The sequence below is a fragment of the Chanos chanos genome, chromosome 9 (genome assembly GCF_902362185.1).
Source record: "Chanos chanos chromosome 9, fChaCha1.1, whole genome shotgun sequence".
NCBI lineage: Eukaryota > Metazoa > Chordata > Actinopteri > Gonorynchiformes > Chanidae > Chanos > Chanos chanos.
In genome coordinates this window covers 13,536,627-13,555,956 of record NC_044503.1, presented here as the reverse complement: position 1 = coordinate 13,555,956, position 19,330 = coordinate 13,536,627, and the positions used below count along the sequence as shown (strand labels likewise).

General features: G+C 40.2%; 1 protein-coding gene across 2 annotated transcripts in view; it reads right to left on the bottom strand.

Moving 5' to 3' along the window:
* The window catches only part of cpne5a (copine Va), a 58,482-nt gene that overhangs the window by 21,199 nt on the left and 17,953 nt on the right, over positions 1 to 19,330 (bottom strand). Inside the window, exons 4-8 of one of the 2 annotated variants that reach the window (XM_030783927.1) lie at positions 15,744 to 15,847; positions 14,069 to 14,108; positions 13,107 to 13,121; positions 12,867 to 12,943; positions 2,905 to 2,968 (exon numbers count right to left, since the gene is read on the bottom strand). In XM_030783927.1, coding sequence (XP_030639787.1) covers positions 2,905 to 2,968; positions 12,867 to 12,943; positions 13,107 to 13,121; positions 14,069 to 14,108; positions 15,744 to 15,847 — 300 coding nt within the window. The remainder of the gene's footprint in view (positions 1 to 2,904; positions 2,969 to 12,866; positions 12,944 to 13,106; positions 13,122 to 14,068; positions 14,109 to 15,743; positions 15,848 to 19,330) is intronic. The other variant, XM_030783928.1, reaches the window with a different exon arrangement.

The following is a 19,330-nucleotide window of genomic DNA, read 5'->3' as shown; positions in this document are numbered from 1 at the left end:
CAATACACCTTAGTTTCAGAGAGAAATAAAGTTAATTTTGTTTGGAGAGCTGAGAGAATTTTGCATTGCTTTATCAAAACAAAACCAATTAAACATTCCAAATGAGAGGCTTCTGCTGAGAGAGACTCAGTTTTTTTGGAGCATGATCAATTTGACTGTGAAAAGACCTTGTTTAAACAACCCAAATTCCTCCAAACATCGACTCTAGAGGTGAGCCTTGTAAAGTTCTTGTTACTGGCCTTTTAATAGTGGAAAAAATATTTGTAAATTCACTCAGAACAAAATAAATTGAAACAACTGAAAAAAAAGGAAAAGCATGATGTAGAAGATAACTGAGAAGATACCATTCAATTTTAATAGCCACATCCAAAAAAGACCAAAACATCTTATGATATCACTTTGGACCAATACTAATGTATTTGTTTGTTTGATTTCAAGCTGCAAATAAATAAATAAATAAATAAAATAAAATAAAAAAAAGATAGAAGATATAAAACATTGTTTGCTAAGGGTGAAGTGGAACAGTGCAGATATTTATACTTTCCAGTGACTCGCAAAGAATTCTACATCTCACAGAAATTGTGTGTGTGTGTGTGTGGTGTGTGTGTGTGTGTGTGTGTGTGTGTGTGTGTGTGTGGGTGTGTGAGAGAGAGAGAGAGAGAGAGAAGTTGCAGGAAATATAGATATTTATGATCCTATTTTCTACCCTCTGCTATTTCAGCCTTTCACTGAGCGACGATGTGGGAAAAAATGTTCGACAGTAATGCCGAACTGCTCCTCACTAAACCAGGATTCCCAACAAGAGAGAGAGAGAGAGGGGGAGGGAGAGATGCCATCTCCTCACATATTTTTGAATTCTTAACATATTCAACGGCCTGCTTCGCGAGGAAAAGACTTTCAGTGTTACAGGCAATCCCACCATTGCTGATGTTTGGAGATATGGGATAAAGGGGGAAAGGTCTCAGGAGCTTTGACCAGTACCTGCAGCTCAATTTCATTTTGAAATGGACTAAATGCAGCTATTTGTTGTTTTTCTCCAAAGAATAAACGATTTACAGTATCCTCAGCTCCGGGTAAAACATAGCAGAGCCTTAAACATCTTTTATTACTCTCACATATAATTTGGTCTGATGTATTGGCTTGAAGATTGGTTATGATACCCAAAGGATTCCTATCGAAATCTACACACTTTCAATTCCCTTCAATCCGTAATTTAAATCCCAGCACTGCCTCATTTTCCTCTCCTTATTGCTATATTATACGCTATCAGTCTCCTATGGATGTGCAGACTGCATTGGGGAAAGAATGCTTCATATAGCTTATAGAGCTCAGAGTGCAAAAGCAGGCGACAGCTACCTTCATATGTTTCGAATGAAGTGGTGTAAGCTTTTGCCCACCCATACTGAAGCTGCTGATGTATTCAGAGTGTAAGACCAGCTTATGCGCAAGTGTAATTTATCATTCCAAATTGGGAGAAAATAGGGAACCCAACAAAGAGCTTTGGGTCTCACCATGAACAATATGCCTTTTTAATGTAGTAATTATTTCAAAAGGTTCACTGAAAACAGGGACGATCATTTAGGACACTAACGACCAGCATTTGAAGCACATATTTTTCTACTGCATCTTTTTTTTTTTCATTTGAACAAAGCACATCTTATGAATCTCCAATGATCTTCTTTGAAGTTACACAGCAGTACAGGTACTCAGGGAAGGTAAGTCTTGTTGAACAGAGTTACAGAATACTTTGCATAAATTTCTCTTTATAAACTATTCTTCTTCCCATCTTGTTGTCTTTGTCACATACAGGCCTGTCTTCCGAGGACTGTTTGGACAGGTGTCTAAAGCCCAGTGGGTCAGAGGAGATCTCCAAGGCTCAAAGAGAATCGCGGGCTCGTCCAACACTTTGATGCCGACTTCAGAGGCAACAGTGGCTATTGAACTGGGGGAGAGAAGGGCCAAGAACCTCAGGGGCTCCTTATCAACCATAAAGAAATGCCCAGCTGCCCTCATATCGAAGCAACTACTCCACCAAGAGATGCTGTTCCTGCTCCTGGTCCCACTCCTTCAAATGAAGAAAGCCTTGTTCCTCTCATTACGCACCATTTCTCATATACAGAGAGTGCACTGAGAATAGAACTGAAAAATGTACTTGATGCTGTCATTGAGAGAGCCGTCTTTGACAGAGCACTATTAAACATCTTCACGAGCCAAATCTTTTGTCCTTGCACAAATCTCGATAGCTGACCTTCATGTGGCGCAGTGAAAATATTTTGAGGACTAGTGTTAGGATCCTCTAAGAGGATGAATGACAATGAGAATATTAAATACTTTGAATCTCCATACACAGCTCATATGTTACTCAAAAAAACTGGAGTAAGCCATTTTACATACACTAACTCAATGGTGTGGAAAAGGGGTTATGGCTGTGTTTCATTAGGAGCTTTGAATATGAACTTAATCATGTGCAATAAAAAAGATGATAAAACGTGATGTGAATGAATGTTGTCGTCATAGTGACAAAGTGTTACGCAGCTCCGGATTCAGGTCCAGATTCATTATAACAAAATTCTATAGTAAGTGTATAGATTTCTTCATATTATCCTGACATATGGTTCAATCATGATAAAAGAGTCCTGTGCAAGACTCATCTTAGCATATTCAAAGCTTCCCATCCAGAAATCTGAGAACTATTGGTAGAAAAAAAAATCCACACCGCTGACCATAGGCCCATAAATTGTATCTGACACATGTCAGGCTGCTATAATTAAGTCAAGTATTTTTACTTTCATTTTAATAAAACTCAGTTATTCTCTTGCAAGGTTTGCAGAAAATGAATCTCATAAGGACTGAAACTCAAAACAGGAAATTAAGAGGAAATCATATGATATACAGCCCACTTACCCTGCAGTTTCCAAGTTCTTCGGCAGTTAGAATGATAGTGCCACATTTCTTCCCAGGAATGCCACTAAAATCAAACAGACATAACTCATTAATGAAATCTAGTCACCCTATGCCAATTACTGTAAATACACACATAAATACAGGAGCAATTTGTGTCAATCTGAAACACTGTCAGTAATTGAGTACTTATCATGTAATAGCCAGTGTTGGGGGTAATGAGTTACAAAGCAATGGGTTACTGTAATTATATTACTTTCCTCTGTAATGCAGTAAAGTATAGCATTATAGTTCAAATTTCAGTAATCACATTATAGTCACTAGATTATTAAGATGTTATCTCCTGTGTTACACGCCTTTTCAAAACAATGTTTTTCGTGCTGAAAACTTAAATTTAACTTATAAAACAGATAGTTCTGGTCCTGGGTGCTAACCGGTCAATAAAATGTTCCAGCGATGTTAAAATGCATGATTATAGAAGCAGCTATGACGCAACACACACCTGTTGTGTATCTATAATATGCCTACCCACTGTCACTAAGGAGACAGTGGGTCCTTGACAGTAGCTCCCATTAAATGGGACAAGACTGACAACTGGTTAGTTAGCTAGCTAGCAAGGCCTGCTACATTTGAGAAAACCCAAAAATACGGTGTAGCCAACTAGGACAATAATATGGAGAGCTTTAATGTTACTTTTAATTGCAAAATACAGATAACACAGCTGTCAGCTGATGACAATACCAGAATGTATTACTAGCTACCTCAGAAACTACCGGTAGTTAACCACTATATCTAATGTATTATTTTTACTGTGTAGGCTATTCCACCAGTACTGGCTACGCTGTTTTCTAATAAAGGCTGATTAGGTATGCCTTTAACTGTGCTCACACTTTGCACTAGGCTGTTGCATTGAAAATTAAGTAATGAAAGGACTATGATGTTTGTCCTTGTATTTTTATGTGGTTAGTTGGTGAATTTGTGGTTTTGAAGAGTAACTCAAAAGTAAAGTAATGAGTAGTGTAATTACTTTTCAAAAGGAGTAATAAGTAATCGGTAAACTAATTGGTACTTGAGAAACAATCCCAACACTGGTAATAGCCTTTATTTGGCTTTAACTGTAAATCATACAATTAAAGCTAAATTTACAGTAGTTTTCACTATCAGCTTGTTATAATACATTGATCTATTGTATAAATTCTCTGTGCTAAAATGAGCTGTAGCAGTTCCACTGGAAATGTGATTGGGTACAATGTGGAACCTTCAATGAAATTGGACAGATTCCAGAATTGAGATTATTTCAAATGATCCAAGGCACACATATGTGATGGACACACTAAAATGCCACCCAAGGATGGCTATGCTGCTCACTGCTTGCTGCCACAAGTGTACAAATGATGTAATGTTTTTAATCTGAGGATGTCTAGTCTAAAATATGATTATTTTATTTTGTTTTGTTTTAATTATATTTTTTTCCTGCACATTAAGTAGACATGCAGGTACATGAAATGAAACAAGGTGCATTGGCAAGTATATAACATGGGGTGAGCTTGACTTCTGTAACCTGTGTGTGTGTGTGTGTGTGGGCCCTATATAAGCAAAACAGAGTGAAGTTTATATTGGAATATGAAAGAAGGATGGGGCCATGTTTGTGCCATTTTTTGTGGGTTTTCTTTTTCTTTCTTTTTTTTTTTTACAACTCAGTGAAGAGGTTTGCATCCCAAACTGTGTCAGTAACATCCTTTTACTTGGATGGTTAGTTGTGTCCTCATGTTGGCTGTGTCCTCACCATCTGGTAGAATCTTTCAGATGTTACACTGTCAGCAGTAGAAAATGACCAGGAGCGTTCATTAAAAATGAGGGAAATAATTATCTTTTTCAACTTTTTAGGCAAAACTGTCTTCTTGTAGCTATATTATGAGTAAGTGAACTAATGTAAAAAAAAAAAAAACATTCTTTAGTAAACTCTTATACTTTGTCTACAAACTCTTGCCCCCAAAATCCTCCTTTGCAATTCTGTTTGAGTACAGATATTGACATCCCCATGGGTAGAAACACATCATTAGAAGGTCAAAACTGTGCAAAACCCTCAGCGCTTTGCATAATCGCAGCAAATCGATTTGTATGACATTTCACTCCAGGCTTGGATCTGAACCTCGGATGCTGACCTCAGCAGAAAAGAGGGGGTCTATCTGAATATATGCTCTGAAATAACACCAGGAGACAACTTTGGCCCACATACTGGTGTGTGAAAGCATCATCCTTTGACTTTTTTATAAGTCCACCATTATACACATATTATGGTTAGTTAATAATTTAGTGCTGTGATAGGATTCAGCGAGCTTCTCCATTAACTTTCAAAATTTCCTCGTCTCTGGGGTTAGCAGGAGTCTTCTTTAATTCTCTCTACATTATCTCTGGGTTTTGGTCCCAGAAGCTTATCATTTCCTATTTACTTTATTTTTTTGGAGCAGCATCTGGGTATTGGTATTGACTTGCCAGATTTATGTCACTGGCTTTCCAGCTCTCTTCAGTATCAACTCAGTTTGAGAACTGTATTGTCTCTTGTGCAGCATTTCCAACTGAATTAATTGTCCTTGAATTATTGATAGGATGATACGAGTCACGGTCAAGAGGATTCAATCAGTCTTATGTTGGGCTGTAAACCAAAGCAAGCATTGAGGTTAACCAGCTCTCAGTGAAGGTCAAATTGTTTTTTTTTTTCCAAGGTCAAACAAAGGGGCTAAAAGAGGAAGAATATTGGGTTTAGCAATTCTAGTGCTAGCGCCGTGCTCTGTCTAAGTTAACATAGACCCGCATATGCATAATACTTTATGACTGAGATACTTACAAAGAATCTGCACTAATGTTTAAACTGAACCAACTCACCCCAAAATCAAATCCATCCACTAAATGTGTTGTCCTGACTGTTGCACACTTTTTAAAAAGGTGTTTGTAACAAAATTAAAATCAAAGAGTGTTCTAAAGTCACACATTAATGGGAGAGAATGGGTAACACAAACCTCAGATGATGAAACCACTTGAAATGCTCTGTCCAATTTCCTATAACAATAATATAGCTCCCCGAGTGCATCCCAGTTTGTTCATTATAAATGAGCCTTTTATTGCTCTCAGAGTCCAGTGCTCTGTGGCAAAGCAGGGCACTATCAATCAAATCCAAACTGTCCATGAACCATTTAAAACTGATTAACTTTCCATCAAACATTCGAATGTTAAACTGTTTTCAGCTGACATTGGCTTGACCTTTTTTTTGTTTGTTTGTCTGTTTGTTTGTTTGTTTGTTTGTTGACTAGTAAATGCTAGCTCGTTGCCGGCTAACACAGCTTCACCAAACTTCAGAAGAAATTTCAACAAGTGAAGGACTTGAAAGTATCCTCCCCGACTGAATCAATATGGTGCGTGGCATCTAGCCAAACAAATTTGATAGGTTAAAATTTGCATGGGCTCAAATTGAAGTGCAGCTCTTTCACTGTGTCAGATGTGGTGTGCAATCTGAGGAGACAGGCATGGGTCAATGAAATGTAATGAAATTTGCCTCAACTTGAGAAATATAGAAATGGAGGTACACTACACACAAACAGACGCACGCACACACACACACACACACACACACACACAGGCACGGACACAAATGGGCACACAAACCTACCTGCTTGTCAGATTCCACATAAAACAGGATAAAGCAAAAAATAGGGTCAAGTTCCATCTCTTCCATTCATACTTAAGATAGCTCTGAAATATTTCAAATGAAATGCACAGACTTTTATTACATCTCAAAATAATAAGTTACAAATGTAACAAAGGAGAGGGATCCAGTGCGCAGGTTTTACAGATGCTTAGAAACTACAGAAGAGCTAAATAAACAACAAGCCTAAAGACACAGCGAGCCTCAGCATAACCCATATAGTTGCACAGACTGCTCTAGGTTAACAAGCCCTTGTAAACCAGTTTCATAGCCCGGCCAGCAGAGGCCATCAGACACATCAGGATGTCAGTCACTGATTCAGTTCCAGTCAGTCACCGATTCGGTTCCAAAGCCAGATTAACGGTCATTCGCTAGGAAAGGGAAGCTAGCTCGTGTTTCGCTCGCCTGAATAAAAACCTCCTGGTGATCAAACAAGGCTTTAACAAAGCATGCAAACAAAAAGAGAAAAGCCATAATGAACGGTGGAATATTTTTACATACTGATTGCACATGAAAAGGACAGGGACGTGGGAGAGGATCTATCTCGTGTTAGAGCCCTAATGTCAACCTACCCAACAAATTATGTTACGAAGGGGAGCAGGGGTTGTTTTTTATCTTTTTTTTTTTTTTTTGCCTTTACACACAGTATCACAGTCCATTCTTCAATGCATAAGAGTCAGGGCCAGACCTAAAAGCCATAGGTTTGCTTCCTGCACCCTTCCATAGCATATGCATTAATTCAGAACATCATTCTTTAGGTTGTGTGTGTGTGTGTGTGTGTGTGTGTATGTGTGTGTGTACCATGAATGTTAGACCAACATAAAACATTACATGTAATGTGCATACAGTTCCCCTGGCTTACGGAAGTCACATAATCCCCCAAACGAACAAATGCATTATCCCTTCTATTCCCACAGCTGTAACATAATGTGATGCAGCAGCTGCAGCTGACAGTATTGTGTGAAACAGCAGGAAGTAAGGCATTAGGGGAGGTAGGTGCGCACGTTCGGTCATTAGGATGAAAAATGAGGTTGGTATTTAAGCAGGTAGCAGGCTGTCAGGTGGCTGTGGAGGGAGAGCGGCTCAAGATGTGCTGGAACACCGCATCGAGAATCATCAGGACTCGCAATTCACTGAACCCGACAGAGATTTTAATTCTGTCTTGTCACCTGTGTGCGTGTGTGTGTGTGTGTGTGTGTGTGTGTATGTGTGTGTGTGTGTGTGTGTGTGTGTGTGTGTGTGCATGTGTGTGTGTGTGTGCTGGAGGGGGGGGTGTTTTAATGTGTGTGAGAGAGAGTGTGTGTCTGTATGTGTAACCAGGAAAAAGTAGCATATTTTAAAGTGAACTTGCTGACATGCCAAGGAAAAAAGAAGAGGAGTATTGCTTTTCCAAGACCTGCACCTTCTGCTACAGTGGAATAAACAACATTGTTTCAGCAAGATAAGCTAGACTTGTTCAGATTACTGAGCCAGAAATGCTGTAACATTATCCTTAGTTACAATGGGATTAAAAGAGTGAGAAAATGTGGAACTAAAACAAACACAGCTTGTGAGGGGTAAAATAGACTGGGACCCAACCAATTACAAATACAGAGCACTGGACCGTTCCACAGTGCATCTGCTGTGTGGAAGGAATCGCAAATCTGCAGGGGTTGGAATGAGATTATAATGGTAATCCCTCCGATTTTCACACTCGGATGGGCATCCATAATCCTTAAACACGCCCGGATTTGAATTAAGATAAACCAGTGGTTCTGCCCCTGGGGTTATAACTCAGCTGTAATTTCAGTAACTAGACCGAGTCTCCAGACAGCAACTACGGGAAATCTCGGTTGCCTAAGCAACAGAGAACAACGCGATCTGACCGCACTGATTACAGAAATGAAGCATAACAATCTTAAACATCTCCATTGCATTTGTGAATTTACTGGCAATGTCCAATTACAGCCACATAATGCAGTTTTATTATTTATAGTGCAAATCCACAATGCATTTAGACCACTACAGAAGACATCAATTCCCTGATTTATTGAGGAATCATTTTCTAGACAACTTAAGGCTTATTTCAGTTAAATGAGGCTTGATTTGATCTGCTGTTATGTCTTAGGCTAAAAAATACTGTTAAAAAACAAGTGCACTGCCACTGACTAAAAGTCACACCTTTCCTCAAACACGTCTGTCCAACAATGTCCACTCTCTGCTCGCAGCACCGTAAAAAACCAAATGCCCCATCAGACACCAGTCAGCTGTGCCCTTCGGACATGTACATTCCATTCTTACTGGGTGAGGGGGTAAAAACAACAATTTGCGATATGACTCAGTGACTTTGACACAGGATGAGGTGAAATGTTGGGCCATAAAAATGGTCAGTGGGGAAAAAGAAAATTCCAGAGCTTCTAGACATTTCATATCAATGAATAATGCTGAAATGTTTTGCCTCTGATTTCCAATCTTACTACCTGAATCTTAAGCCACAGAAATGGTGTAGTGAGAGATGGCATTCATATTTGTAATTACATTACATTTTCCTTTCTTTGCTGTGGGCTACATTTTTTCCTCTTCTTCTTCTTCTTTTCTCCCATGTGCCGAGGGAAATGAATAGCATCTGTTAGAACTGTACAGCACTAGCATGTCAGAGGTCTACTTGCCTCAGGAGTGCTCTCCTAGAAAAATTACAAAAGAAAAAGGAAATCTCCTCTCCAAAAAACGAAAGCATATTGAGAGTCGATTTCCATTTGAGGTCACTGAAAGAAAGCATGGCTGGCTGCGGCAGTAAAAATGAACTGGTCATAAAAAAACACGATGACTACCGAAAAACATCAGAGTCAGCTTCGCATGACTGTCTCCACTTTTTATTGTACCTATAAACAAAAAAAAAAACATATGTATGTATATATATATATATCTATATATATATATATATATATATATGAAAGTGTTCTTGTTCTTAGCAGACAAGCCTGAGGAGGTTTGCAGATCGAAAGGAACACAAACAGCCACAGCTAAATGTCAACCTGTGAAGGACATTCTCAAAAGAGTTGAGGCACCAGGATGAGGCTTTCAGTGGTTTCTGCATCTGTGTAATATGGAACCACATTGGCAAACCACTCTAGCTCTCGCAGTGAATACCAAACAGACTGCACTCATCACTGGAGCAATGGTTTATGTCTCAGTTAATATGTGTCTTTGTGTCTTCCTTAACTCCAAAGCACAAGCATTTTAACATACTTCTAACATACTTACTCTAAGTGCACTAAATTTTTTATAGTTATCAGATGGGCATACACAGACCCATAAATATGTAAAATACTTGCTGCTGCTTCTCCACTACATTTGACAGTTATTCTCTGTTTGATGTTTAGCATCATGTAGCAGACTCGACACTAGAGTCAGAAATACTACTCTTGTGATGACTCCATTAAGACTGGGTATTTGGAGGTTGGAATTCTACTTTATAAGGATACAAACACTGACCAAAAAAACCTACAGAAAACCTCACCTCTTCAGTCTCTCTTGCCACTGAACTTTTTAAAGCTTTGAGAGAATTTTTCCAGTCATAATTTGAATGTGTGAAAAGCCTTCCTCTTAACTGAAAAGAACTCCAATAGCCCACAGCAAAGAACAAACTTCTCCCCAACTGTAGTCTCTGAAGTCTCTGAAACTCAGATAAGACAAATGTCTATCACACACTGCCCTAGTTCTCTCTGAACGAGTTCCCTAACAACCAACATTCAAAGCCAAACCTGTTCCAGTTAGTTCAAATAACTGATGTGCCATCAGTCAATGTGATAATTAATAGGTGGATTTCAAGACAAATGTGGAGTGATTTTGACTGAGTCTCCAACTTTAAAAAAGAATTTGGCTCTGCTGTAGCTCAAAGACACATTTTCTCATTAATGGCATTCACAGGCATGCAGTAAGGCTGGAAGCACTGAGGGTGGTCATTGGCCTTTTTTCCAGCTAAATGCTGAATCAATATAATTCACCATTAATGGAGATAGATGCTCTAAAAGCTTAGACAGATGGCAGGGGCAGCCGATTATGTACAATTAAGAGTCTGATTGGTTTAAAATATAAAGTAAATTAAACCAGTATGATGGAACCTAAACTTCTCATGCACTCAAATCTCTCCTCCAAATTGTCACATTATTTTTTAAATATCCTGGTATGCCATTCACCATCCACATCCTGTTACCACCTTCTCCATGTATACTGCTCTGTTCTGTTTTGTACCTCAAAATAGAGCCAGATAATTCACATAACCCCGGGAACATTCACAGATACATTGAGATGCACACAAAACCACAACTATGGAAGATGCTTTGATAGAAAATTGATATGCTGAATTATTGCATTTTGAGAGTTTGTGCGTATGAGAAGGAGAAGGAGAATGAGAGAGAGAGAGGGAGAGAGAGAGAGAGAGAGAGAGAGGGAGAGGGAGAGGGAGAGGGAGAGGAAGAGGGAGGGAGTGAGAGAAGGACAGGGGGATTTCTGCTAGACTAGAGTAGCTGATAGGATGTTTTAAAGCAGGTAATTTCGTGCACCACAGCAGTGGATAGTGTGTGTGTGTGTGTGTGTGTGTGTGTGTGTGTGTGTGATTGTGTCTGTGTGTGTGTGTGTGTGTGTGTGTGTGATTGTGTTTGTGTTTGTGTGTGTGAGAGGAAGGGTGTAAAAATGGATGGAGGGCGACGAGAGGAGCCACATTTAACTACCCATACAAACAGATTTCCCCAGGCCTTGGAGAGTTTGCTCCACAGTCACACACATACTGCAGCTGAGAGACCTCAGTGATGATGAAAGAATCTCTGATAGAGGACATACGAGAATGAGCTGCAGAAATCCCATCTAAAGCTCTTTAACTGAAACCCCGCAACCTTTTCACTGTACAGGGTAGCCAACAGCACTGCTCATCACTGGAAAACACTATGTTTCTCCTCTGAGAGCTCTATCCTCAATAACTTACTTTAGTGGATGAAAGGATTTTCCAGTTTTCAATCAATCCAACCAGGATATAGCCTGTCCTGGAGGATCACTAGAGACCACTGCAACAATGCTGTTCTTCTCACATGTTCCTAAATATAAAACTAGCCAGTAACACATGAAAACCCCTAAAATGAAATAACACCACTACTACAACAGTAAACATGATTGATTTACAGGTGTTGTGCAATGGACGGATCCATTTTGTTCAGGCGGTACATCACAGATGGACTCCCAGTTGGTTTGTGAGCTTTTTCGTAGTTCCATTATAAACTCCTTTTCAGCAGAGATAAGTGAACTACTTCTGAACCTTCTGTCCAAATAATTCCTGCGGTTCCATCTCTTTGCTACAAACTGGGTGAGACAAATGTACTCCACATCCTCTGAGTCTTCGCTTTAAGTGCTTACAGCCTGTAGTGGTATGTTCCGCTGGCGTTACGGAACAGACTCTGCACAGTTCTGATGTACGGTTGTTTCGGAGCACGCTGCCGTCCTAATGGCGGTAATTGCGGAAAGGAAGCCACTGGTTGTGTTTCAATTAACAGAACCCATCAACGCTGACTAGACTCATCTGCCGAGTTAATGTCGGCTGCAGATGGCGAAACATCGGCGCGCATATCCATCATCATCATCACACAACCGTAACGTATGAAACCGAAAACACTGGGCCACATTCCATTTTCGGCGAATTCTGCATCTAAAAAAAAATTAAAGGCTGGGGGGGGGGGGGGGCGGCAGGGGGTATGGAAAATTGATTGAGGGCAGTTTACAAGGAGCAAAAGGCTTGGACCAAATGTGCAGACAGTAATGGGCCCTGATGAAGGTGAAGGCTATGGCAGCCCTGCTCATCTGAATCGTCTCTCGTCTCCCTAGCGACAGGTGTTTATTTATAAAACACTTACATGGGAGCTCAGAAACTATGAACTGTTTTGTACGCTAACAGCAGCATTCAGTCCTGATTACCTGAACTGACAGTACAAAACTGGCCCAGGCATCATTTTGTGGGCATTTTCACATATCTAGAAACAAATATCTCACAGGCTTAAATATCCAATAAAAATGACTTATAGGTAGCCAAACAAAACCAGGCACTGGTACATTACAAACATGCTCTTGAAATAGCATGTCACCATTTCCAGTTCCATTAGTTGTTATTTTACCCAAACAACCTTTGGGCATACCGGCTTTACAATACAGTTATTCCAGGTCTGGGTAACATTAATGTTGGTTCAGTCTGTACCACTGTGAGCGGTGCTCATTGTAAAGTGCATTAGCTCCTTACCCCAGAGGCTTTTCCAGACGACTGCCCGGCGAACCAACAATCTCACCAAGAGTGCAGAAGGCCTGACCCAAGAAATCCTGGAGAAGGATGGCGATGAAGAGGGAAAAAAAAGCCCAGTGGGAAAGATCGGAGTTCAGAGGGATAGGATGAAGGAAGAGGCAAGAGCAAGTGAGTCAGAGCAGAGAACGGCATAGAAACAGTGTTGTACAGTAAGAAAGTCTAGGAAGGCAGACAACGTACGTTTAATTCGGGGGACTTCCAGGAAGAAGGGCAGGCAGCAGCATAAACATACAACAGCAACAACAACAGAGCAAATCATGTAACAGAAAGGACCAGAACCACAATACGAGCAGTAAAAATCCAATGCAAGAAGTTGTGGAGAGAGAGAGAGAGCGAGAGAGAGAGGGAGAGAGAGAGAGAGAGAGAGAGAGTGAGAGAGAGCAAAAGAGAGAGAGAGATGTTGAAGGACCAAGGAGTTATGCCAACCACTGTGAAACTCTGATAAAGGAACACTAATGTGAATATGAAAAAGAAATTATAATCATAAATCATAACCAGATAAAAAAATTAAGAATCCAAAAGAAGATTTTGGTAATATGCAAACCATTGAATGTAGTTAAATGTACATATATGTATACATATATAAACTTCTAATGGATGTGAGGGGAAATGGTAACATATCAAAGCTTTCACAGCTGTTCACCAAAAGAGTAATTGAATGCACATATTGTATCTTTTTTTTTTTAGAAAATGTCTTCATTTTGGCCTCATTTTAGCTTTCAGCTCGTCTTTTTTTAACTTCAAAGCTTTGATAATGGCATGAAATACAGCAAAACTTCATTTCCAATTGAAATGAACTGGCACACTATGTCCTCACACAGATTACATAAACTGACTGCAATTTCCAGACGAATTAGCACAAAAATATGTTTGTAATAATTTAATACACACAAACAGATGGTATTTCAATAGACAAAATGGCCAGACAAGTCTTAGTGAATGAAATGGCATTATCATTGTTCAAAAATACCTCCAACCATGTGGATGACTAATTTAGATTTGCATAAAACCAAACTAGGGAATGCATGCAATACCGTGTAGATAAATAAATAAATAAAGACATAAATTGATAAATACATAGAAATGCACAGTCAACGATACTATTAAATGCATTCAGAAATGGTAGGCGTTCCCAAACTCACGTGCTTGGACAGATCAGGGCTTTTGGAGTCTATGTCATATCTGAAATCAAACAAAAACAGACATACACAAGTTCACAGACTGCTAACAATGACACTGTAACTTCTGTGCTTCCATAAACACCATGAAGAGACCACCACACATTAAAAACTGAACTTTGTTTATGCTCCAGATGAGTGCACAGCAATCATCTCCAAACTGGGGCAACTGGGGATAATGGACTTTTGACTTATCAATTTGTGTATTCGCATTTAACTTGGCCAACAGATAGCCCCCAACAGTGAGTACAAAGACCACATTAACCCTCTGATACAAGTTTTACAAGACAAAGAGCCAGCGGTTAACTCTTACAGCAACTCTTGGTGCTCTGATTTACTGATGTCACTCAAAGATTCCCAGTGCTACAAAATCGAAAGATCAAAACCTATAAGATATCGTTTACATCTCATTGCATTTACTTCATTTATTCGTTTGGCAGGTACTTTTATCCAAATCAACTCACACTGTGAATGAATACAACACATGCATCACTACACTGATGTGAGACTACAGACAAGTAAATGTTGTAGTTGTCTGAGTGCGGTTACACAGTTCTCAGTACCATGGAACAAGGTAGAGAACTTAACAACCAGAAAAAAAACTGAGATGGACAAAATGTGCAGATTGCAACATCATCCCAGACCACACAACTATCGAACTGTCACATAATTAAGTCCTTATTATGTCCTGTTGTAACCTGTCAAAGCGCTGATATACAAGGACAGAAAATATGCCTAGTTTAATCATGGTTAATCAACACTATTAGCCCTTGTACAATATGGAGGCTAAAAAAACTGCGACTGAAACACACATGTAAGGCAGTTACAGGTGGAACAGGTGAGTCTTCATGTGTTTGCTTTATGTGGTTCAAACAACAGTCAGCCATGGCTCATATAGATTTAACAAAACCTACAGAGTTCCATGGCATATATACTATTCATGTACCTGTTTAACGGAACTACCTATTCAACACATCAACCCTTACATAAAATCTCTTTAATAAAGTCATTATGTCAGTAGGTAAGTCTTTAGAGACTCTCCTCAAGACCTGGGTTATATTAATTAAAGTCGTGGCAGGCTTGCTCCCACCGGTGGGACCTAAACCTGAACTGAATGTTACTGGTGTGTGGATACGGCCAGAATTTGCCTTGTTAAAAGTGCAGAGCAATAATAGAAGTGGAAAAGTAATCAGTGTCAGTGCCCAGAGATTTGAAATGAAGTGTCCCAACTGCGGCCTCCGCACTGCACCATCCTCTTTCAAGTGTGGAAGGAGAGCTCTATTCAGGGCAGGCGTAAGAGGGGTGGGAATGAGGAGATAGGCAGGGGGAATGGGGGGGGGGGGGGTGGGGGGGGGGGGGGGGGGGGGGGCTGCCCGTGTAATTCATCTGGGATGGAGCTTCAGACATTTGCTTTGAGCAACAGCGTAAAGATTGAAGATAAAAACTCCATCTGAAATATTTAGCATCCTTTTACAAATCCTATTCCCTACACTTGACAATCAAGATGACTATGTTGTTAATAATTACAGCGTAGAGGAAAGACGAAGGGAGAGAGAGAGAGAGAGAGAGAGAGAGAGAGAGAGAAAGAGAGAGAGTCAGTTTTCGTTCCTCAGTCCCTTCATCAAAGGGAATAACTTACATGTCAAAGCGAAGATTCTGCTTCTCCTCAAAGAAGTAGTCCAGGATGTACTTCCTGACAAAGTCTGGGTTTAGCGTGTTGTCAATCACTTCTGTTCTCCCAAACTAAAGATGGAAAACACATAGATGGGGGGACAACAGGGGTGTGTTATCATCTGTTACGCAGCCATTGAAACCTGGCAGAAATGTTTCATTCATTGTTTTCTGTTTCAGTGCATACTGCAGCAGCAGCAGCAGCAGCAGGAGCAAGCAGATGCTAAACTGATTAGTGGATGTGAAAGTTAGCATGTTGTTTAGTGGTGTGGTAGAGGATTTGACGCCTTGTGAGATTTAGAGAGACGCAGAGAGGAAGAGAGAAAGAAAGAGGAAGAGGGAGGAAGAGAGAGGCAGAGAGAAAGAGAGAGGAAGAGAGAAAGAGAGGAAGGGAGAGGCAGAGAGAAAGAAAGAGGAAGAGAGGGCATGTATTGAACTCTCTCTGAGAGAGGAGGGGGAAACCAGTATGTGTGTATGTGTAGGTGTATGTATGTCTCTGCTGGCATTATTTACATTGTTAATCAGATGTACATGAGGTAAACATTGGTGAATATTCTTGATGCGGCTCTTCTCACAGCTTTGCTCTGTGAAACTTCCAGAATAACTAACTGCAGTGCTACACTGTTACATCATGTATTTGTGGCACCATGGTAGTCATACAGATAACATGCTTTGGTTGTTCAGGTATAAATTACCAGGCCCTGTTTCAGGTCTGAATAATTAGCACAGCATGCTATGCTTTAGATGGATACCCTCTGTTTCATGAGAAGAATATAATGACTGAAAAGACAAGTCATGGTCCATTGAAACCGTTCCTAATTAGCTTTCTTTCTGATAAACGAGATGAATATTCTTTACAATTCTACTATTGCACTCCAATGCATTATGAAGAGGATGCAAAACATTTCACATTTGGTTTTAAACCGTGAACACTCATGGAAATTACCAAAGTTACACACTTTTTCTGAACAGGAAGCATCTACGAAAAACTTTGTCTACAAACGAAAGTCTCTCCATCTGTATTAATAAAGACATTTTGGTTGTTTCCTTTACGTAACAGACACACTAACCCACGAAGAGATCTTCCTCTTTATGTCTGTACTGTCTCTTCTTCCCCCCCCCCCAGCACTATCTCAGCAAAGACACTGCGGTTTGTTCCCACAGCTAATTGTGTTGCTGATGAATAATTCAACATCAGAGGCCAATTTTTGAGGTGCATAAATAAAATATTCCAGGAGAGAAAAAAAAAAGGAAAAGGAAAGAGAGAGGTGGGGGGGGGGGGTTGTTAGCATAAACTGATGGTGATGGTGTGAATGAATAATTACAGAGCTATCTCGTAAGAAAGTAAAGGATGTACTCTGCACGTCTTAGACTGGGGTCAGGTGTCACTGACACAGCAAAAAAAGCCAATCTACAGATTTCAACTGCCATGTTGAGGCAGAAACTGGAAAGATAGTGGGCTTGTGACCTTCTTTACTGTGTTAACCACAATATACTTACGGCATGTCTGATTTTTGCACAGGTCTCTTCAAATATATCAAACTAAAAGCAAATAAATAAAATAAAGCTGCATGAGTAAAAAGTGAATTTATAACATTTGTTGGCTCTGTGGTACTGTGTTATACTTTTTACATATATTTTTAAACAGTTATTTCATGATACTGTTGCAGGTAGAGGTAGAGATAGTAAAAGTGCATATTTTACATCTGTGCGTAAACATGTCACAGTGTTGCAGATAGTGGTAGGGTAGTAACCATTACCGGCATCTGGTAGGTCTCTAAATCTAATAGGTCTCCATCTTACCACCCCCCCCCCCATCTCTCTCTCTCTCTCTCACTCCCCCTCTCGCCCTCACCCCCTCTGAGTTTGCTGAAGTAAGTGGAACTCCTTTATAATGGAGAACAATTCATATTTCAAGGGCACAGACAGGAGCTGGTGGCAGGAGGCCAGGGCTAGCTATAGAAAGAAGACCCAACCTTGCCCCAGTCTTCCCCAGAGGAGAGGCACCCACTTATCGGTGTCAGCGTATAAAGACGTTTTGACTCACTGCTTGACATGAAAGCAGAGATAAAGCTAGACACCCAGCTGGCAGGCCTTCCCCGTCTTCCATTAAACAGCTCAACACTCAGGGAAAATAAAATTAAGGAGCAGAGATTGATGTCATTCAGGAAACCACAAAGCCTTTCATGAAAGTCAAAAGAATGGCCAATTATGTTTCAACATAACTGACACTTTGACTTCCTGAGAAGTGAGTACTTCCAGAAGAATCTTAGAACAGCCTTTCCTTTCACGTGTATTTCCAGTGCAGCACTGTATAGGCTACTGTCTACTTGCTACACACTTCCTACAGTATTGTAGCTACAGACAAGAATCTGTTGAAGTCATAAAGTCGTCACAGACAGTTGTTAGAAGATGTTGTTTATAATGGTTAATGGAGGTATTGATTTTGCCATTACTATCGTGTGAGAAAACATATTATCAGTGACCCTCAGAATGAAAAGTTGTTTGTGTGTGTGTGTGTGTGTGTGTGTGTTGTTTTTTTTTATGGTAGGTTCAAAGGTTAAGGTTGCACAGTATAGATGAGCAACAGTGTGTATGGTTTTCTGCACTCCTTCAATGGCAGTGAATGGGGAAAGAGGCTAAAAGAGGAGTTTCATGGCCAGCATACTGCAGACACATCTGTTCATTGAGTCTCTCTCTCTCTCTTTCTCTCTCTCGCTCCCGCTCTCTCATTCTGTTGGAATAATTGGATTACAGGGTATCTGAGACTCAATAAGAAGTGTGCTGACCATATCTACACAGTAGAAAAACAAAACCATATTCAGCCAGTGAGAAAGGGGCCATTGAAAACCCCTTCTGGCCTTATCAACCACTCACAGCTTGACTGTTTTTATTTTTACACAGCCGTACCTATCGCGCCACAGACAAGAAAATCTCTTTTACCGCAGAGACAGGGACTAAATGTCTACACACCTAAGCCGAGGTGGTGATCAGCGTGGTACATTCTTAGCTGCTTTCCCAGTGATATAATAATAGAGAATGAAGAAGTATGTGAATCCCTGCTCTGACAAAAGCTCAACAATACATCTTCTGCCCTATACGACTCTTGAGGGTAAGCTATCCTTGTCATCTTATTCATTGATTGAATCGACTGAAAAAAAAAAAAAGAGCTGGTTCTAACCTGATGTCAGTGACTTGCCAAGTCCAATACCAAAGTATCTAACTGCTTGCACTTCAGTGTGAAAAAAGTCAGCACCAGTGAGAGCAAAGCACCATTTAAAATGCATGGGCAGGGAAGCAAAGACTGACTTTAATGCTAATCATCATCGGATAAATGTAGAATCGTCTTAACAGCCAATCAGTCGCAGCACAAGTGAGTCAGCACATGAATATTCAGCATGGCAATCAATGGACAGTGCTGGTCACCTGAGGGTTGGGCTGAGGAGGGGGTAGAATGTGCTGATGGAGAGGGAGAGTGAGTGGAAGAAACTGATTAGGGAAAATGCAGGGGCTCAAGGCTTCCCTGATTATAGGGCTTGTTCTCACAATCTCTTA